This window comes from Oncorhynchus tshawytscha, linkage group LG01, assembly GCF_018296145.1.
Source record: "Oncorhynchus tshawytscha isolate Ot180627B linkage group LG01, Otsh_v2.0, whole genome shotgun sequence".
NCBI classification, from domain to species: Eukaryota; Metazoa; Chordata; class Actinopteri; order Salmoniformes; family Salmonidae; genus Oncorhynchus; species Oncorhynchus tshawytscha.
This window is the reverse complement of record NC_056429.1, coordinates 76,266,728-76,290,006: the sequence shown is the minus strand read 5'-3', so window position 1 is coordinate 76,290,006 and position 23,279 is coordinate 76,266,728. Positions and strand designations below refer to the sequence as shown.

The 23,279-nt window shown below is 40.9% G+C and overlaps 1 protein-coding gene across 1 annotated transcript; it reads right to left on the bottom strand.

Moving 5' to 3' along the window:
• Window positions 1–416: 416 nt before the first annotated feature.
• Window positions 417–16,319, bottom strand: LOC112256952 (elongation of very long chain fatty acids protein 5). Its single transcript, XM_024430556.2, has 8 exons — window positions 16,164–16,319; window positions 14,887–14,951; window positions 14,305–14,492; window positions 6,413–6,490; window positions 5,063–5,234; window positions 2,223–2,347; window positions 1,723–1,857; window positions 417–1,519 (listed from the first exon to the last, which is right to left on the bottom strand). The coding sequence occupies exons 2-8, from the start codon at window positions 14,942–14,944 to the stop codon at window positions 1,388–1,390; spliced, it is 888 nt and encodes a 295-aa protein (XP_024286324.1). The 5' UTR covers window positions 14,945–14,951; window positions 16,164–16,319; the 3' UTR covers window positions 417–1,387.
• Window positions 16,320–23,279: the final 6,960 nt, after the last annotated feature.

Genomic DNA, 23,279 nt, shown 5'->3' with positions numbered 1-23,279 from the left:
TATGTACCAGTCATGTTGTTACACACAAGTTACTACACAAATGCCAAGCTGTCTAAGTTCTACTCCCAAGTTGACCCCAAATGTGAACAATGCCAACATACCTCTGCAACTTATGAAAATATGTTCTGGTTGTGTGAGTGTCCAAAACTAAAAGGCTATTGGGATGCTATTTCTAATGCAATGTCCAATATAAACACAAGTATCTATAAGTCCTGACCCACTAATATCTATCTGGGACAACTGTTGGTAGTTCTGGAATAGCAAAGGTGGAAGCAAATGCCTTGGTTTACGCCTGTCTGATTGCCAGAAACCTGATTTTGACCCAGAGGAAAAAGCCAAACACACCATTTTACAATCAGTGGGTTAATAGTATGTTTGCAAAGTCTCACTTTGGAGAAAATGAAATGTACACAAAGTGGATCCACAACTTTATTTTATAAGACATGGCAAACTTTTCTTTCTTTTGTTGAAACCGAAACCGGTGTCAGATTGATTATGTACCTGAGTTTAGATTTGTACTAGTGTGTATATACTCATGACGGGAACCTCAATAAGAGGATACAAAGAAAAGAAAATCCTTGAGGAACATTGGGAAGGGAGGGTGGGAATGATACGGACACAGTGTAAAAAAGAAAAAGATCACTATCTATTACTGGTATGTTAGGTAATAATGCTCAGCCATAAGTGACAATCCTGTTTGTTTTTTATCTTTCCTTTCTTGTATGCAAAGCCATTTTGGAACACAAATCAGTATCTAATTATTTATGTTGATATTGTACAGCTTGTGTATTTTAATGCATTTTTTTGAAGCAACTCTTTTGCATACTTATAAATGATTGTATGACCTTGTGGTCAAATAAAATATATTGAGAGAAAATATATTGAGAGAAAAAAAACAGATATAGTACCTTTTACAAAACAGAATCCCCAAAATATATATTTTTCCCTCATGGACAAGCATGTAGACAAGTGCATGTGTTGTGAATTAAAACATAGAAAATAAGTTATTATTTCTGTATGGGTCAAGGTTGATTAAAGCTTTGTCCCCACCACACTGAAGACAGACAAAGTTGAACATCTTGTGCAGCATTAAAAGGAAGTGGGTCTCTGGGGTTACTGTGCTGTAGTTTACTCCCTATGCTATGCTTGTTTAGAAACTCTAATGAACTTTGATTCAATATGAATAATAACAGGTTGCGGTGTGCAAAATGTTAGGAATCTCTTTCAGATAAACATGCCTTGTCTTTTGTGAATTAACTAGCTTAGACTCTTCTAATACATTTCTTCATTAGTAATCCTCATGAAGAAATGTATTATCCCTTCTCTCCTAGCGACATTACATACAGTAGATATGTCCTACAGTTAGGATTGTAACAGTATTCAAGATTCAGTCCCCCCTCACTTTCCTGTGTGTAATGGTTTCCGTGGGTGTCACCCCATTCACATGGCCATTCAATGAAGCAACAGAGCCATTCTGATGATACTCCTTCTTTTGTGAAACAAGGTGTTTCTTGTAAGTCTAAAAACAGAGGGAAGGAGTCAATATATTAGGATGTGCTACAAATCTGAACCACCCCCCCAAAATGACTGACAACAATGCACTGTTATATTTAACCCCGTCACCATCATGGCAATGTAAAATACTTCATAACACCATAATTAATTAATAATAATAACAATTACAGCATGTTTAATTAATGCAAGGGTTTTATATTTGCTCACCTGAATGTAGAAGTTTGAGAAAAGGGCAATAAGTGTGACGACATAGAATATCTGGAAATACAGCCACCCTCTGGGGAAATCACATGGCCAAATGACTGCAAATATCGTCTGGGACATGGTCAAAAAGAACTGAATCTAGAGAGTAAATGAGACAAAACTCAAATGACCTGTTTGTAAACTAAGTGAATATCAAATACACATGCAGAAATAATCCAAGACAGTTTTGGAACATCTCCAAAATACATATTTCTGTAACTCAGTGCACTTAAAACACTGCTCCATCCATGGAAAACATTGCCATTGCATACAGTGCAGAAGATAATAGGGATCAGAATACACATGCTACTTTCACTCTGTACCAATGGCCCAATGGTTCCTGTGGCCTTTGTTACATTCACGAAGACCCTGAGATTGGATGAACTCTACACTGGATGATTACTATGGATGTGAAAGTCCATCTCTGAGGGTTTTAAACAATACATATGAAAATGCAGGCTCACCAGCTGTACTTGTGTGATGTATTTCTTCCACCATAGATAGGGCCGCAAGGCCGGGACAGCAGAGAGCCCATAGTAAGAGTACATTAGGACATGGATGAAGCTGTTCAGGGAGGCACCAAAGTAGGCTGAGGCAGAGACATAAAATAGGGGGTAAATGATTCATCTACATTAGCAGTGTCAGAGACTATGGGGTAGATAATTATTCTACATTAGACATAAATTCATGAGAATTATTGCCATCTCATGCCTGTTTTCTAATTTTCTTTGCATAGATGATTAATATATTACTATTCTAGGACACTGTTTGCCACAGTGAGAGGGTAAAGAAATTAAGAGGTGAGGGTACAGTATATCACAGCAAAAACATGCTGTGCAGTCCTGAAATAAAAGTAGGTTCAATTCACACTTAATTCTAACAACGGATCTACTTCACTTGAAGGTTTCTCAATCACAGAATCAAGTCAAGAAAAACATGTAATCAAAAACACCTGTATGGCTACTTAGACTAATATACCATGTACAGCGCATTCAGAAAGTATTCAGACACCTTGACTTTTTCCCCATTTTGTTAGGTTACAGCCTTATTCTAAAATAGATTAAATTGTTATTCCCCCCTCAATCTGCACACAATACCCCATAATGAAAAAGCAAAAACAGGTTTAGACATTTTTGCAAGTTTATTAAATAAAAAAAAAAAAAACAGAAATATCACATTTACATAAGTATTCAGACCCTTTACTCAGTACTTTGTTGAAGCAGCTTTGGCAGCGATTACAGCCTTGAGTCTTCTTGAGTATTACGCTACAAGTTTGGCACACCTGTATTTGGGGAGTTTCTCCCATTCTTCTCTGCAGATCCTCTCAAGCGCTGTCAGGTTGGATGGGGAGCGTTGCTGCACAGCTATTTTCAGGTCTCTCCAGAGATGTTCGATCAGATTCAAGTCCGGGCTCTGACTGGGCCACTCAAGGACATTTAGAGACATGTGCCGAAGCCACTCCTGTGTTGTCTTGGCTGTGTGCTGAGGATCGTTGTCCTGTTGGAAGGTGAACCTTAGCCCAGGTCTGAGGTCCTGAGCACTCTGGAGCAGGTTTTCATCAAGGATCTCTCTGTACTTTGCTCCATTCATCTTTCCCTTGATCCTGACGAGTCTCCCAGTTCCTGCTGCTGAAGAACATCCCCACAGCATGATGCTGCCACCACCATGCTTCACTGTAGTGAAGTGGTGTGGGGGCTGTGCTTTGGCAAAGTGGGTGGGGTTATATCCTTCCTGTTTGGCCCTGTCCGGGGGTGTGCTCGGATGGGGCCACAGTGTCTCCTGACCCCTCCTGTCTCAGCCTCCAGTATTTATGCTGCAGTAGTTTGTGTGTCGGGGGGCTAGGGTCAGTTTGTTATATCTGGAGTATTTCTCCTGTCCTATTCGGTGTCCTGCGTGAATTTAAGCGTGCTCTCTCTAATTCTCTCTCTCGGAGGAGGAGGACCTGAGCCCTAGGACCATGCCTCAGGACTACCTGACATGATGACTCCTTGCTGTCCCCAGTCCACCTGGCCGTGCTGCTGCTCCAGTTTCAACTGTTCTGCCTTATTATTATTATTGGACCATGCTGGTCATTTATGAACATTTGAACATCTTGGCCATGTTCTGTTATAATCTCCACCCGGCACAGCCAGAAGAGGTCTGGCCACCCCACATAGCCTGGTTCCTCTCTAGGTTTCTTCCTAGGTTTTGGCCTTTCTAGGGAGTTTTTCCTAGCCACCGTGCTTCTACACCTGCATTGCTTGCTGTTTGGGGTTTTAGGCTGGGTTTCTGTACAGCACTTTGAGATATCAGCTGATGTACGAAGGGCTATATAAATACATTTGATTTGATTTGATTTAGTGATGGTGCCGGGTTTCCTCCAGACGTGATGCTTGGCATTCAGGCCAAAAAGTGAAATATTGGTTTCTTCAGACCAGAGAATCTTGTTTCTCATGGTCTGAGAGTCTTTAGGTGTCTTTTGGCAAACTCCAAGCAGGATGTTATGTGCCTTTTACTGAGGAGTGGCTTCTGTCTGGCCACCCTACCATAAAGGCCTGATTGGTGGAGTGCTGCTGAGATGCTTGTCCTTCTGGAAGGTTCTCCTATCTCTACAGAGGAACTCTGGAGCTCTGTCAGTTACCATTGGGTTCTTGGTCACCTCCCTGACCAAGGCCCTTCTCCCCCGATTCCTCAGTTTGGCCGGGCGGACAGCTCTAGGAAGAGTGGTTCCAAACTTCTTCCATTTAAGAATGATGGAGGCCACTATGTTCTTGGGGACCTTCAATGCTGCAGAAATGTTTTTCGTACCCTTGCCCAGATCTGTGCCTTCAACCTCATGGCTTGGTTTTTGCTCTGACATTCATTGTCAACTGTGGGAACTTATATAGACAGGTGTGTGCCTTTCCAAATCATGTCCAATCAATTGATTTTACCACAGGTGGACTCCAATCAAGTTGTAGAAACATCTCAAGGATGATCAATGGAAACAGGATGCAAAGGAGCTCAATTTGCAAACATTTCTATAAAACATGTTCTTTTTTTTATTAAGGGGTATTTTGTGTAGATTGATAAGGATATATATATATGTTTTTATCCATTGTAGAATAAGCCTGTAATGTAACAAAATGTGGAAAAAGTCAAGGGGTCTGAATGCACTGTATATACTGTATATATGCTACTTGTCCAAGCCTATTTCAGGAATTGTGTAGAAAAGGTTCACCTAAAGCTCAGTGGATTTGACGTTCTGAATGATTCATTGTGTAAACTGACTTGCTTATTCCACTGTGTTGAGGATAGAAGGGGAATATTGTGTTAGAACACTCACAGTGACCACAGGGCACCCAGTTCATGACAAACCACCAGATGTTGAGCATGCTAGCATGGTGGTAGATGTGCAGAAACGTGATCTGATGGTTGTTCTTCCGTAGGATGAAGAAGAAGGTATCCATAAACTCTATGAGCTTGGAGAAGTAGTACCACCACAGCACATTTATGATCTGAAATGAGAAAAAAGCGAAGAATAAGAGTCAAGCTTTCAGCCAATACAATACTTTTTCTAGTCGTTCACTTTCCTGCAAGGATATACTCAATACTCATACATTGCCAGATTTGTATTTCACCCTATGAGGAATGGCCGGTGAAAATCATTTGACCAGTTGTGTTGAGGGACAAAAAATGGTCATCTGTACTGAAATAATCTTGAAATCTCTATTAAGGACACAAATAAAAAATATGATCATCCACTGCTGTGACGGCAGGGACACTTTTACAAGTTTTAATCACTGTAGAACAGGGATTCTTAAACTTTATCAGTTCGAGACCCAAATGAGAAATTGACCGTCCTCCCGTGTCCCAAATCGTCCTCCGACAACCCAAATTAAGAAGAAATAGTGTGTGATTATATATGTATTCTCATAAATCACAACCCACTTCCCACAAACTCAGGGCCCACTTTGGGTCCCGACCCATAGTTTAAGAAACCCTGCTGTAGAACTGCAATCCAATCACACATTTCACTACTGATGACAGCAGCACAGATTAAATAGATGGGAAGCCACAGGGTCAGACAGCCAACTGGGCAAAAACTGGTTGAATCATCTTTGTCTCCATGTCATTTCAACCAACAAAAATCTATGTGATAATGTTGAATCACTGTGGAAAACTGAATGGATTTGCAAAATGTCATCAACGTAAGGGCTTTTCATTTTTTTTTCACCCAACTTTTGACCTAAATACAATGACATGGTGACATTTGTTGGTGATTTCAAACTGAATTTGCGTTAGTTGACAACCAAAAGTAAATCAAAACTAGACGAACTGATGTCTGTGCCCAGTTGGTTATCTGTTAGAATTTGCTGGTACTGGCTGAGGTAAAATGTACCAGTAGAATTGGAAGCCACCAGGACAAGAAAATATCAATAAAAGTACATATTGATCTGGTAATTAGTTTGTCTTTGAAGTTTGTTGTCAAGCTATTATTTGCATCTCTGGTAGTGAGCCAAAGGGTATGGTAATATCATGAAGAGAATGAACGAAAGGGTGAAGTCAAGCTGGTGCCTTGGGACAATGCATTTCTCACCTCACATACTATACACATTTTGAATCTAACAGATTGTTCACATTATATAGAATGTAATATAAAACAGAGGGGTTACATAGAATGAGACTGCTTTACCTTGGTATCGGTTTCTCCTGCACTGTGTGTGTCTTGGCAAAATAAGTTATAATCCCCGTGCCACACAGCAGACACCATCTGGGGACAGAGAACAAGGTGATTTAGAAAAACCTAGATCGTCATGTCTTTGGCATCTTCACACAGCTTGAATCACATTAATACCTCACTGCCCTTGTATTGTAATATCACATTTATTTCATTCCTGTATTGCAAGTGTCATAAGATTTTTTTTAAACAACAAAAAAAACACTTGCGACATCAATTTGCTTTCTCCCATACAAAACCTGATAGTAAACCTGTTAGAATTTACATTGGAATTTAGGATGCTAGCTTCGCATACTTGCTGCAGGCGTGGACAGTGGGCAATATTATATCCGTGAGTCATTTTGTGTCTCCTCCTCTCCATTTTAGTCTCATTTACCAGAGAGAATATCAGTACCCTTTTTGTTGCCACTGCAACATTGTGACTGCATTGTTTATTGTTGTCGAGCAGACCAGTGATTCCACAGTTACTAAATGGAGGCCTTGTTCACACATTTCATCTCATTTGGGATGGATGGAAATGGCTCTGCCTTTATCCACCACTGCCTTGAATAACTGACAAAAACAAAGGGTTAAATGTAACGAGTTTAAAGTCCAGATTCAGGTTCAGCTTAAAGTGTATTATTTTAGCTGTGTTATGTCCTCAAACTCCAAGCACTACTCAGGGACAGAATTACCCCCCCCCCTTTTTTTTATGTTGTACTGAATAAAACATTTTCTGAAGAACATTAATCTTTCCCACAGGATTTTAGTGCATTTGAATCGAGACAGGACCCAGTCCAGAACAGGACGGTAAAAAAGCAGGGCAAAGCAGAGAGCTAATTATGTTGATGACTTCGAGGCATACAGTGATATTATCCGATGATTGCGGCACCAGGAGAGTGACTGCCCTGTATGTGCCCATGGGGATGAAAGTAGAATAAGGACAGGCCTGTGATTGGCAAATGTTGTGCTCCACTACTCAACGCTGTAATCTCGTACATGCAGAGGACACATCAAATAACACAAAAGTCTCAACACAGACACTAATCACTTCAACAATGACATTGTTATGCCTACTGTTGTTTTAAATGTAATGCTGCATGCCCACTTTTACTATGTTAGCAAAACGATTATTCACAACAATATACTGCAGACTAGGATATTTTTCCTTGACTTATAATACACCATTTATCAGTACTACACTAATAATAAATCTTCTTTATTCTTACTATGTGATTCAAAACAAAGGATATATGGGGTAAATGTCCATATACAGTACGAGTCAAAAGTTTGGACACCTGCTCATTCAAGCATTTTTCTTTGTTTTTACTATTTTCTACATTCACTAATGGTGAAGACATCACAAATATGAACTAACACAAATTGAATAATGTAGTAATCAAAAAAAAGTGTTAAACAAATGTTATTTTTATACTTTAGAGATTCATAGGGCGGCGCACAATTGGCCCAGTGTCATCCGGGTTTGGCCAGGGACGGCCGTCATTGTAAATAACAATTTGTTCTTAACCGACTTGCCTGTTAAATAAAATGTTCAATTCTTCAAAGTAGCCACCCTTTTCCTTGATGACAGCTTTGCACACTCTTGGCACTCTCTCAACCAGCTTCACCTGGAAGGCTATTCCAACAGTCTTGAGGGAGTTCCCAAATATATTGAGCACTTGTTGTCTGCTTTTCCTTCACTCTGCGGTCAAACTCATCCCAAACCATCTCAATTGGGTTGAGGTCGGGTGATTGTGGAGGCCAGGTCCTCTGATGGAGCACTGCATCACTCTCCGTCTTGGTCAAATAGCCACTACACAGACTGGAGGTGTTGGGTCATTGTCCTGCTGAAAAACAAATGATAGTGGGACTAAGTGCAAACCAGATGGGATGGCATATCACTGCAGAATGCTGTGGTAGCCATGCTGGCTAAGTGTGCCTTGGATTCGAAATAAATCACTGACAGTGTCACCAGAAAATCACCCCCACACCTCCTCCATGCTTCACGGTGGAAACCACACACGTGGAGATCATCCATTCACCTACTCTGCGTCTCACAAAGACAAGTCGGTTGGAACCAAAAATGTCAAATTTGGACTCAGACAAAAGGACAGATTTCCACCAGTCTAATGTCCATTGCGTGTGTTTCTTGTCCCAAGCAAGTCTCCTTAGTATTGTTGTCCTTTAGTAATGGTTTCTTTGCAGCAATTCTACCACGAATGCCTGATTCACGCAGTCTCCTCTGAATGGAGTTGAGATGGGTCTGTTACTTGAACTCTGGGAAGCATTTATTTGGGTTGCAATTTCTGAGGCTGGTAACTCTAATGAACTTATCCTCTGCAGCAGATGTAACTGGGTCTTCCTTTACTGTGGCGGTCCTCATGAGAGCCAGTTTCATCATAGCGCTTGGTGGTTTTTGCGACTGCACTTGAAGAAACTTACAAGTAATGATGGACTGTTGTTGCTCTTTGCTTATTTGAGCAGTTCTTGCCATAATATGGATTTGGTCTTTTACCAGATAGGGCTATCTTCTGTATACCCTCCTACCTTGTCACAACACAACTGATTGGCTCAAATGCATTAAGAAGGAAAGGAATTCCACAAATTAACTTTTAACAAGGCACACCAGTTAATTGAAACGCATTCTAAGTGACTGCCTCATGAAGCTGGTTGAGAGAATTCCAAGAGTGTGCAAAGCTGTCATCAAGGCAAAGGGTGGCTACTTTGAAGAATCTCAAATATGTTTTGATTTGTTTAACACATGATTCAATGTGTTATTTCATAGTTTTGATCTCTTCACTATTATGCTCTCTTTATGTGTATTCAGACCTCGAAGTTAAGCATGATGATGGCATTCTAATTACCCGCTATTCGTTTGGGGTGGAGATCGATTTCATAAATTTTTTTTTTTTCACCATTATTTAACCAGGTAGGCCAGCTGAGAACAAGCTTTCATTTACAACTGCGACCTGGCCAAGATAGAGCAAAGCAGTGCGACACAAAGAACACAGAAGGAGTGTTGTATGGCATTGAAGCTCATCTGGAGGTTTGTTAACACAGTGTCCAAAGAAGGGACAGAAGTGTTCAGAATGGTGTCGTCTGTGTAGAGGTGGATCAGAGAATCACCAGCAGCAAGAGCGACATCAATGATATTTTTCAGAGAAAAGAATCAGCCCGAGAATTGATCCCTGTGGCTCCCCCATAGAGACTGCTAAAGGTCCGGACAACAGGCCCTCCGATTTGACACACTGAACTCTGTCTGAGAACTCTGAGAAGTAGTTGGTGAGCCAGTCGAGGCAGTCATTTGAGAAGCCAAGGCTATTGAGTCTGCAGATAAGAATACGGTGATTGACAGAGTCGAAAGCCTTGGCCAGATCAATGAAGACGGCTGCACAGTACCGTCTTCTATCGATGGCAGTTATGATATCGTTTAGGACCATGAGTGTGGCTGAGGTGCACTCATGACCAGCTCGGAAACCAGATTTGCATAGCGGAGAAGGTACGGTGGGATTCGAAATGGTCGGTGATCTGTTTGTTAACTTGGCTTTCGAATACCTTAGAAAAGCAGGGTAGGGTAGATATAGGTCTGTAACAGTTTGGGTTTCGAGTGTCACCCCCTTTGAAGAGGGGGATGACCGCGGTAGCTTTCCTATCTTTAGAGATCTCAGACAATACAAAAGAGAGGTTGAACAGGCTAGTAATAGGGGTTGCAACAATTGAGGCAGATAATTTTAGAAAGAGAGGGTCCAGATTGTCTAGCCCAGCTGATTTATAGGGGTCCAGATTTTACAGCTCTTTCAGAACATCAGCTATCTGATGGATTGGGATGAAGGAGAAATGGGGGAGGCTTGGGCAAGTTGCTGTTGGGGGTGTAGAGCTGTTGACCAGTGTAGAGGTAGCCAGGTGGAAAGTATGATCAGCCGAAATTCTTGATTATCGTAGATTTATCGGTGGTGACAGTGTTTCCTAGCCTCAGTGCAGTGTGCAGCTTGGAGGAGGTGCTCTTATTCTCCATGGACTTTACAGTGTCCCAGAACTTTTTGGAGTTTCTGCTACAGGATGCAAATTTCTGTTTGAAAAAGCTAGCCTTTGCTTTCCTAACTGCCTGTGTATATTTGTTCCTAACTTCCCTGAAAAGTTGCATATCGTGGGGGCTATTCGATTCTAATGCAGTAAGCCACAGGATGTTTTTGTGCTGGTCAAGGGCAGTCAGGTCTGGAGTGAACCAAGGGCTATATCTGTTCTTAGTTCTGCATTTTTTGAATGGGGCGTGCTTGTTTAAGATGGTGAGGAAAACACTTTTAAAGAGCAACCAGGCATCCTCTACTGACGGAATGAGGTCAATATCCTTACAGGATACCCGGGCCAGGTCGATTAGAACGGCCTGTTCGCTGAAGTGCTTTAGGGAGCTTTTGACAGTGATGAGACGGCTAGGACATCAGTGTTGGCGCAGTGTGCTAAAGCAGTGAATAAAACTTAGGGAAGAGGCTTCTGATGTCAACATGCATGAAACCACGGCTTTTACGGTTACAGAAGTCAACAAATGGTAGCGCCTGGGGGATAGGAATGGAATTGGGGGCTACAGGGCCTGGCTTAACCTCTACATCACCTGAGGAACAGAGGAGGAGTAGGATAAGGCTAAAGGCTATAATAAATGGTTGTCTAGTGCGTTGGGGACAGGGAATAAAAGGAGCATATTTCTGGGCGTGGTAGAATAGATTCAAGGCGTAATGTACAGACAAGGGTATGGTAGAATGTGAGTACAGTGGAGGTAAACCTAGGCGTTGAGTGACGATGAGAGAGGTTTCATCTCTGGAGGGACAAGTGTGTGGTGGAGTTGGGTCTACAGATTTGCAGTATTATGTCCTTGACTTAATTCCCTAATTAAGTCCACTACCTTTACAATCAAAGAAACCACGAATAAGGTCCAGCAACCTGTCGGTTCCAAGTGGAAAAAGCATGTACTTTATTTCTCCCGATAGGAATAACACCATTCTTCATACACTGTAATTTACATTTTGATACGAGTAGGTAAATTAGTAATCCATTTGGATAAGGGAATTGAAAATCAAATAAAAAAATGTATGACATTAACATTCATTGACACTAATTAAATTGTTCTGGAGCTGAGTGCAGACCAACCCATAACAGTTTGAACCCGACGCATGGCGCAATACTTTGCCGTGTCATCACACAGATCAATGGTTAGTGCAGGCAATAGACGAGAGTATAGCCTACTATTGTATACTATTTTTTCTATTATAATTCTATGTCAAATCAAATGTTATTTTTCGCATGTGCCCGAATACAACTGGTGCAGACTTTACAGTGAAACGTTTGCTTACGAGCCTTTCCCAACAACGCAGAGTTTAAAAATAAAAATAGTAACACAAGAAGAATAAATCTACACAAGAATGGAGCTTTCAACAGGGAGTACCAGATCAATGTGCAGAGGTATGAGGTATTTGAAGTAGATACTGAATGTACATGAAGGCAGGGTAAAGTGACTAGGCATCAGGATAGATAATAATAAGAGTAAAATAAAGAACTGAGTAGCAGCAGCAAATTATGAGTGTAAAAGTGCATGTGTGTGTAATGTGTATGTATGTATGTGTGTTTTTGGTGTGTCTGTGCATGTTATGTGTGTGTGTGAATGTGTGTGGGTGAATGTAAACTAACCGTCCAAAATTACCATGGGTTGAAAAACTGAATGTGGCCATTTTCAGAATGAATCGAACCAATTCTTTTTTTTCGTGTGTAAAGGCTCTCCAAATGCATTTTTTATGATTCATAAATACTTTCCTAACCCTAAATAATCTACAAAATCAGATTATTTTAAATCTACCAATTGTTTCTGAAACTGAGTCAAATATGCACACATTTAGGTGGCTTTCTCTCATTGTTGCCTAATATTCTGAACCCGTTCTCTCTATATATTCTAGTGAGTCTGTTGACAAAATTGTAAAAAGGTACACCGTATTTAAAGGAATAACTTAAGATAAATGTACTGAAAACCCTATTGAATGAAAACTCCACAACAAAATCTGTTGGCCAGCAAGTTGGAGGGTTTTCAGCAGTTTAATAAAAATGTATTCACAGCGTGCAAGGTAGCCACACCTGCAGAATGAGTTACGCGACTGAATAAGGTAAGTTTGAAAACCAAAAATACTGAGAAAGCATAAGAAATGCATGTGTAGTAGGAAAGGCGTGCGTAGGAAAGGCGCACATTTCCTAAGTCTGAATCAGCCCCTTGGTTGTTTGCTATTCAGTGTGGTTATTTTTAAAAACATCACATTGTGAAAATGCTATTTCTAAGTGCCAGGTGACAACAACAAGCAACGACTTAGTATTTTCTATTTTTTTTCGTGGTATCCAATTGGTAGCTACAGTGCGTCCTCCGAAACACAACCCAACCAAGCCGCACTGCTTTTTGACATGATGCCCACTTAACCCAGAAGCCAGCTAAACATATGTGACGGAGGAAACACTGTGCCCTTGGCGACCGTGTCGGCGTGCACCGCGCCCGTCCCGCCAATGGGGCAAGGACATCCCTGCTGGCCAAACCCTCCCATAAACCGGACAACGCTGGGACAATTGTGCGCCGCCCCATGGGTCTCCCGGTCGCAGCCGGCTGCGACAGAGCCTGGACTCGAACCCAGAATCTCTAGTGGCATAGCTAGCACTGCGATGCAGTGTCTTAGACCACTGTGCCACTCGGGACGCCTAACTACTTCGGATTTAAATTGGGTGGCATTGATTTCAGAGGACTAAAAGCAGGGGTAATGTCAGAATCAGCTAGTTTAATTATTTACACAGCATGGGCACAGCCGATCTTTTTATGTAATGCAAACCAAATTGGGCCAATTTGGCCACGGTGGAATGAACGGAAAAGACTTTAGACTTACAGGTGGAGAACAGACTTTGTCCCTCATTTGTATAACTACAGTGCATTCGGAAAGTATTCAGACCCATGTACTTTTTCCACATTTTGTTAGGTTACATCCTTATTCTAAAATTGGTTAAATAGTCCCTTGAGGATTTGCAGAGAATAATAGAAGAAACTCCCCAAATGCATGTGTGCCAAGCTTGTAGCGTCATACCCAAGAAAAGGCTGTAATCGCAGCCAAAGGTGCTTCAACAAAGTACTGACTAAAGGGTCTGAATACTTACGTAAATGTGATATTTCTGTTTTTTATATTTGATCATTTTGCTAAAATTTTACATTTAAAAAACTGTTTTTGCTTTGTCATTATGGGGTATTGTGTGTGTAGATGGATGGGGGGACTATTTAATCCATTTTAGAATAAGGCTGTAACGTAAAACAAAATGTGGAACAATTCAAAGGGTCTGAATACACTGTATATCATGACATTTCGAGGCTGATTGCAGTACAGAAAGTATTGGCGATAATGCTATCAACTACTAGCATAGACATCCACAGAGGATACAGACAGTTTATCAGTACATCATGTCAACCATTTCAGAATTAGAAGTTACAACTTCAACTTTCTAATAATAGCAGCAGGTTTTCAGAAACAATTGAGGGCTGTGTTAATGTTGGGTGAGAGATTTGTTTGTGTTAACAATGATCCTGTCAGAGACCAGCTGTGCCCCACTCACTCCCCCACAAGCATTGTCTTCTGGGGTGGCTTCAGTGCAAGACACCATTTTTGTCTAATCAGAATCACAATTTCCCTAATCCTCACAGAATCCTCCAACAAAATTAGACAAATAAAACAATCATTTAGACACGCCTACCAGTCACCCGATCCTCTCACTTCCCCTTATCCGCCTGCAGTGTTGCATTGCAATGATACGAACACCTCCTTCGGATGTCTATCAGTTCAGATCAGGAGTAGCCTGCCTACCTCATAGAACATATAGAAGGACAAGATCGTGAGGCCCAGATTGTAGACCAAGAGGAGACCCCGGCAAGACACCGGCTGTCTGTGTCTCATGTACTTGGGCCCCATCCATACGATCAGCAGGTACATGACTGTTAGTGCAAAGGTTGGAGGGTAGTTGTCCAGAAGCAGCCATCCCTGTACCCGCTCATCTGAAATACATGGACAGAACAACCTGATCTAACAGTGTAAGATGCTCCTTCTTTTCTGCACGCTATTCCCATATTTACTGTATTTCCTTTCCAGTGAGATAGAGCATAGAGAGTAGTTACATTGCAGGACAGACATATTGGTTGAAGGGGGTAAAAGGATACAATACAGTTTGAGTGAGAATTGGCTGTGACTACAAAGCATGTTTGTTTAACTCCAGGAAAAGGTGCAAAAAGACCTGGTGTATTCCACTGCATGTATTAACACACAATGCAAACATTTCGTGAGGAGATATAGTGTCATAATTAATTGTATGTTAATAATTAAGCATCTATTCATATGATAATTCCTAAACTGTAATTTAAAATTGCGTAATGAAACAGTAATAACACTTACCTCTGGGACCCATCCATGAGTCTATGTACATGTTTAGTTTATAATTAAAAGTCTCCATTTCTGACCTAAATAGACAGATGAAAGAGAGAGTACAAAGTCACACATTGCAGCTCATCACCAGAGCCATAGTTATACATTCTGAAAGACCTGAAATGTATGGTAAACTACCACTTTGGTATAAATAAAATACCATATTCAAGCAGCACTGCTGGAATGTGACTGAGTAAATCAGCTTAACTGTGTTGACAAAATATGTTTATCTTAAATTACACACAGCAGCTTACGGGAAATCAAAGCTTGGTTCATTGTACCAGAGGTACGATCATTTGGCACAACCAACTTTGGACTGAAAGAACACGCAACGATGCCAGTCTGTCTGCTTTCTGCTTAGGCAAGCTATAAAGTCCATTTCAGAAGGTTAAGATTTAAGCGATAGTCCGACTACGGGCCCAATGCAATTGGCAGTCAATGTGACAAAAGTGTAATGCATTGCCATTCATAAGAAGATAACGTCAAGTTCATCAAAGGCTATAGAATCTGGTTACTTCTTGACCACTCTTAGATATTTTTCATCATTCGGATATTTCCTTTAGAATTATTATGGTGCTGAAGTAGCTGTTCAAGCAGTCCCAAACGGATACAAATACAAACATCAACATTTAAATTACTCTTGCAAGATAATTTATGGGTCAATAGAGGTTAATAATGACCTCTCTTCATTGTAAGTGATACGTGTAGTTATTACTGACTTGTCTCCAAATGTTGTCATTTAATCTAAACAGCACCTAAACATCTTGTATAAAGTTCGCTAATAATATCAAAGCAAAAAGTAAATAAAACAGAGAGCATCATAGCCTAATAGTGCATCAACTTATTATAGCAGGAAAGTTGGATAGCCTATGCCTGCTGTGCTGGATCAGGATGTAGTTTACCATAATCTCACTACTGTTTAATTGTAGCCGTGTAGCCAAAGCCTGTAATACTATTACAATGTTGTCGTTAACAAAAAGTACAACTTTGTCTAAATCAGCTGCCCAAATCCGGACACATATTGCAAATAACAATCGCAATCGTTCGCAACAGAGGCCACCGACTAATCATCAATTGTTTTACATAGCCTAGCTAGAGGACCTAGTTGGCGAGACATGAACTATGAAACCGCTTCTTAAATTATATTATCAAATGTATCAATTATGTAAATATTGTTAGCATATCCACAATTCAATGAAAACGAAGACCATCTTATTCCAAACCACATTCCAGCTCATAAAACGTACCCCTGGAAGATGCGTAGCCTCGGCTGACGGGTCCCTAAACACAAATGTGGAGCCTCGTCAGTCAGTGAAACAGCGGGTGAAACACAGGGCGCGTCGAGCAGATCACTTTTGTCAGGTCAACGCCTTGTGAGGTGTGTTGCATTGTGGGAATAAACATTTTCCGATTTCCGACTACAGATGACGACTGCATGAACTTTACAAAAACCATGTGATCAAAGGTCATGAAGTTATGACTTCAGTCGACTGCACATTTCTGCAGTTGCTCTTCACCACTTTATCATGCAGTCATCACCTGCATTTATGGGAGGCTCTATTGTCAACCAATCATTAGGGTGTTCTTTTTTGACCCATGCAAGACTTGACTGAAACAGGAACTAACTTTGCCGCAATTCATGCATAGAGTGGATATGTACAATTGAATATGACATTTGACGCTCAATTCAATTCCAAGGGATTTATTGGCATGGGAAACAAGTTTACATTGCCAAAGCAAGTGGAATAGATAATAAACTAAAGTGAAATAAACTATCTGAAATCAACAGTAAACATTACACTCACAAAAGTGTCAAAAGAATAGAGACATGTCAAATGTTATATTACTGGCAAATAATTGAAGTACATGAGGGAAAACAAATTGACAGACTCTCAGTCTCTCTCACACCAAATTAATAGTACAATGTACACGCATACACTCGCCAGCCAGTTTATTAGCTACACCACCAATTTCACAAAAATGTATGGCTCCTACAGACAGTGGGTCACATGGCCATGGCTTGCTATATAAAGCGGGCAGACAAGCATCAAGGCATTCAGTTACTGTTCGATTGAAGTTAAAAGGGGCGATACGAGTGACCTAAACAACTTTGAGCGTGGTATGATCGTTGGTGACGGGCGCGCCGGATCCAGTATCTCAGAAACGGCCGCCCTCCTGGGATTTTAATGGCAGTGTCTTGGGTTTACTGAGAATGGAGCGACAAACAAAAAGCATCCAGTCAGTGGCAATCCTGTAAGCGAAAACAGCTCGTTGATGAGAAAGGTCGAAGAAGAATGGCAAGAATCGTGGAAGCTAACAGGTGGGCCATAAACAGACAATTAACGGCGCGGTACAACAGTGGTGTGCAGAAAGGCATCTCAGAATGCACAACTCGTCGATCCTTGTCACGGATGGGCTGTTGCAGCAGACGACCACACAGGGTTCCACTCCTATCAGCTAAAAACAAGAAGAAGTGGCTACAGTGGGCACATGATCACCAACACTGGACAATTGAGGAGCGGAAAAACATTGCCTGGAACATGACAGCGAGTTCAGTTAATTTGAGTGGCCTGCTCAGTCCCCAGACCTCAACCCATGTTTGGGATGAGATGGAACACGTTGTTTGCTGCATGAACGTACCGCTGTCCAATCTGCAAAAACTGTGTGATGCCTTCACGTCAGGAGGCAAAGGGGGGTCCGACCCAGAACTAGATGGGTGTACCTAATAAACTGTCCGGTGAGTGTATATTTACAGTTTGAGAGTGTGTGATATGGGGGTTGGAGACATGTTTATTTTGACATTACAAAGAAAACGTTTTATAAACAATGGCAACACTGCTATGCAATGTTCCTTCTAAAAAAATGAGGCACTGAGCAAATTTCAGGTCTGCTGAGCGCAAATTTGAACATTGAAAATTCTGTGCAACTTCCAGTGCACGTTTACTGTGAACAGTTAGTTTCAGACAGTGGTCTAGTAGGCTACTGTGGCTATTTCATCATAATGTAGGCCTACCAGAGAGGCCTACCATCAAAAACTACAGAGAAAATGCACCCCATAACATTTTAACATGGACATAGCTGTTCTATAATTCAGCCTACAGTAGCAGCCAATGTGTTCAATTTAGGTCTACATTCCATGAGACTTTTGGAAAAAAACATGCAGGGCTTGACATTAACCTGTTTATCCACTTCGGAGGAGGAGACTGAAAATGTTTCAGAGGAGACTGAAAATGTTGTGGTGTTTGATACAAGAAATAACTTCACAAAATAAAATGTGTTATTATTCCCATAGCATTGTCAGACAAATTATGCTACCTTCTGCCTATTGGCTACTTAATTTATTCAAGCATGTCTCAAAATACAACACTGCCACTTTAAGACAAAAAAGCTATTTATAACCCACTCTTTCAAAGATGTCTAGAAATGTACATGTTTTGTGCTCTTGTAGGAAGCAATATCTGCCCCATTGCTCACTACAAATGATCTATAACTGGACTAATAACTCACTAACTATCAAAGGATATGAATAAATGTGCCCACATGGCTACATGCAGCTCTCACTTTGATCTCAAAACAAGCCATCTACTCACTACCGCTCATGCAGTAAAGGAAGTACAGTTGAAATTGAATGGCACAGATCGATCTATGGCAATGGCCTATTTGCATATAGGCCTACTACAGCTCTGATTGGTTATGCCGCCGGTCTGTGTGTAGAGTATGGGCTGAGTCCTGTGTGTCAATCTAGTAGAATCCTACTCCGATCCATTCTGCCTACATCTCTTGCATAGTTAGTTTTGCATAGTTAATTTTGTGTATGTATGTTGCATTAAAATGGGCTATTTTTGCGTTGATTCGATCACAAATCCTACTGTAAAGTGAAATGTTGATTGTGTTAACTAAGGGAGAAAACTAGAAAGTTGAGTGAACTTCAAGCTATGCTTCTCTGCACAGGCTGATATGTATTCTGCACGCAGTCCAGGGGGAACGATGCCAGTTTAGAGGGAACATTGCTGCCATGTTGCACTGCGCCTTGCTGTTGGAAAACCTACTTTCGACTGTGGCAGATGCACCTGCTATGATTTCACTCCTCGATTTTCGTCTGCAGTCTGTTGCTTTCGCCTTACTCAAACGAGCCTATGTTTTTTTTGTCTATTACCTATGTGCAATGCAAGGAAGTGAAGACTCTTCCATCACAAACGGAATCTCTTCGCCAAACCCCTTCCCACCTTCCGCGAATTTCACACGTGTTTATAATGGCCAAAAAGCAATTTTTTGTTTTCATGAATTTTAGAATACAGCCAATTTTGACTTTGTGGCTGTTGAATCTAATGTAAACCATGTATCATCTGCACATGGGTTTGAAAATCACCGCACCAGTTTAAACACTGCCTAATCCTAATTCTTCCAAATACTCAATGACGAAAATCACACATAATTCTACATTACCAACGACAGATTCTCACCGTGTCATCTGTCGACGAGAATCTGACCACGAGAAATTAGCCAGAAAGTGATTTCACCATCTGCTGATGTTGGCGTGCCAGAGAGACATGTTCATTATAAATGCCCAAATGCACATTTACACATGCCAAAGACCTATTCTTTTTTTAGACAATTTGTTTATTTAATAATATTTGTGCACTATTTTACGTGTAACTTTATTTGCCAATGACGGTTGCGCGACATTTTTTAAATGCAGAATCCGGGGAATTGTCCTATGTAAGGACAAAGTTACTCTTGGGGGTTTTATAAAATCCTGGATTTATAAAAAGTAACAAGAAAATGAAACGAATAGCTTCTGCCCCAAGACATTGGCCGATCATGTGCGGAGATGTCACCCCATTCACATCTCGTCAGTGGAAACCAATCAAATCACTGCATCACTCACATGGGCTATGCAGAGCAGAGCTCAGTAGCAGCCGGTATGGCAATAGGGTCTGGCCATAGAGAACGATAGAGGCTTTTTCGCGATTGAGTGCTTCCATCACTTTAATGTTGTCAACTGGGTGGGACTTCCAACGTCATTGCCTGACCCCGTTGGAGTCATGTCCAACCGGGTCATCAGGAGGGATCAGCCAATCGTGAATAAGAAAATCGACTACTTTATGGAGATCGGCAGGTAGCCTAGTGGTTAGAGCATTGGGCCAGTGACCAAAAGGTTACCCGATCACATCCCTGAGCTGACAAGGTAAAGATATGTTGTTCTTCCCCTGAACAAGGCAGTTAACCCACGGTTCCCCAGTAGGTTGCCATTGTAAATAATAATTTGTTCTTAACTGACTTGCCTAGTTTTAAAAAATGTTTTATGTTGTCACAGCTGCTTAGTGCTCACCAGTTTGTAGTCCTAAACCCCAGAACAGAGTCACTCCTGGTTTGTTCAGCTATTCCTATATTGAAAGAATAGGGTTTTGGGATAAATGCAACAAAAAAAAGGTCTGAGTTTAACACAGGCTTAGGAGATCATATACGTTTTGTTCTATGAGATAATATCAGTCAGATAAAATGACCTTGATGAATTATGAAGCCTTTATGTGCTTTTTTATGCTTTTTTATGTGCTCCTAAACTTGTGTTTACTACAGACCTTATTTGGGGTGTTTATGCAAAAAACCCTACAGAGAACTCAGGAGTTAGTGCCTACAAAAATATGCCATTACCATTGCTCTCTATAATTGCGTAAATACAAAGATGATTCCTCTATCTATCTCTATGGGTCTGGCTCCAGTGGAGATCTGTATAGCCTGATCTATCTTGTATCACCCATTCAATGGTGAGAGATTTTTGCACAAGCACCCATTGACAATTTAGTGATGGGCATTCCGACTCTTTTCAGTGAGCCGGCTCGTTCGGCTCAGCTCACCAAAAAGAGCCGTCTCTTTTGACTCCCAAACAGCTCTTTAAAATTATTATATATATTTTTTTCAAGTTTTCGATAGTTTCACTATGATTGGTGTTAATTCTAATTAAATTATTAAATGAAATCATACTCTACCTTAACCACAATGTATTTAAAATGCATTGGTTTGTTATGAAAAAGAATGCTATTAAATATTTGCATTTAAAGTATAACTTTTTAATGTATATAAACAAAGTGCATATAAATCTAACCATTCAAAATTAATACAATCTGAACAGCATAATAGAATATTAAACCATATCAAAGAAAAATAAATAACAATTTGCAAAACTGCAGCATCCCACAAATTGAAATAAAGGTAAAAAAGAAGGATGCTATTACACATGTGCATTTAAAATATAACTTTTTAAAATGTATATAAAAAAAGTGCATATAGATGTAACAATTCAAAATGTATTCAATCTGAACAACATAAAATAATATTTCACCTAATCAAAGAAAAATAAATAACAATGTGCAAAACTGCAGCATCCCACATAAAACCTTAAACTGGTCCCTCTTTATTGCCATATTATAACTAGCAGCACACAGCAATGCTGACCATATTTTGCTTTTATGAGAGATTTGCATTCAGAAATGCAAGCTGTCTCAGTTGAGGGGCTGATGCGGTTTCTTCTCTCAGTAATTTTTTGTCCCGTTTTTGAGAAGACCCTCTCGGGGGGAATGGATGTGGCCACAATTCAGAATCTCCCTGTCATGACTTTAGTAAGCCGTGGGTAGACAGAGGCCTTGTTTATCCACTAGCTCAGGGGATCTGCAGGGGGGGTCCTCCAAATGGGATCGGACCTCCATTATGGCTTCTGCTGTGGGATTCCTTCGTACTGCATCCCCAGTTGCTCTCTCGACAAACAGCATCCAAACATCAGACGTTTGTGTCACTACTGCTGGTGCTTCTGCTCCATCTGATCCCTCTTCTTCCTGTTGCTCTGGTGCCTGAGCCAGCTGACTGGTGGGGCTGTCCCTCCCTGCTGCTGAGGTTATTCTTTGAAGAGCCTCATCAATCGCCCTGGCATCACTAAAGGCTAACTTCTTAAACCTGGGGTCAAGTGCAGCGGTTTCTGATAGCACATGATTATATTCCATTCCGTGGAACTTTCTGTCCATTGATGAACATAGGGTCTCCATCAACTCTGTCACATGTCCTGTGGTTACATTTGCTTGTCTGGCGGCTGGCTGTGATTTGCTGCAGACCCTTACACAGAAGTATCATTTTTGAGGCTGTCACATAGCTGAAAAGAGAGAACAGTAACTTATTAGTTCAGGTTCATGTTTTGTCTACTGATACTAGATTCTCATCTACTGCTCATATACATAGGAAATACTAGATTAAATAATGATGTAGTAATAACTGCTTACTGTACCTCTCTCCACTGATCTCCACAGTGACCTGCTCAAAGGGTTCCAGGACTATGAACACCTCCTCCACCACCTCCCATTCCTCTTGGGTCAGCACATCAACAGGTGCATTGACAATGGCCAGGGTAGAGATGATGGCATCCTTTGACTCAAGAAACCACTTCAACATATAAAATGTTGAATTCCACCTTGTAGTGCAGTCTTGTTTAGGCCTCAGCTCAGGCATCCCCATCTGGCATTGTGTAGACTTTAGTTTTTCAGCACCTACTATGCTCCTGTGGAAGTATTCCACAGCTGCTTTCACTTTGTCCACAGTGGGCTTCATCACCTTCAGAGCATCTCTTACAATCAGGTTGATTGTGTGGGCAAGACATGGATGATGGGTCCATTTTAACATTTCCAGGGCTTTGGTTATGTTAACTAAATTGTCGCTAACACAACAGACCACTTTTCTATCTACTTGCCATTCACTGGCCACTCTCAACAGTTCTGCTGCCAAGTTCTCTGAGGTGTGTCTGTCACGGAACTCAAAGCAGTCCAGAAGACAGCTAGACATTGAAAAATCTTCTATTGAGTGACATGTAACCAACATGTAAGAAGTGGTTACCCTTGATGTCCAGCAGTCAGTGGTAAGGCAAACTGCAGTAGCTTTTTGGACTCTTTCCCACACTGAAGCCTGTGTGCTCTTGTACAGTTGTGGAATAGGTGATTTTGAAAGGGTTTTCCTGTTTGGAATTGTGTACATTATATTTAGACTATTGCTATAATTTCTAAAACCCCTGTCCTCCACGATCGAAAATGGCTGGAAATTGGTGGCAAACATTTTAGCCAATGCAATTGTCAATGATGTGCATACTGGGAGCGGAGTCAGCAGAGAGTTGTGAACAGGCGCACACTTAATTTAGGCCGGAGAAACCAAGACGGAGGCCACTGTATCGAATATGCCAAAGTGCAAAAACGTGCAAACAGTCACAACAATAAAGTTCAAACAAATAAACATACCTCGTGAATATAAAACACGGAATAAACTCACACTAGAAAATAACGCGTCAAAAATGACACGTAACATGAAGCATTCACACACAAAGACAT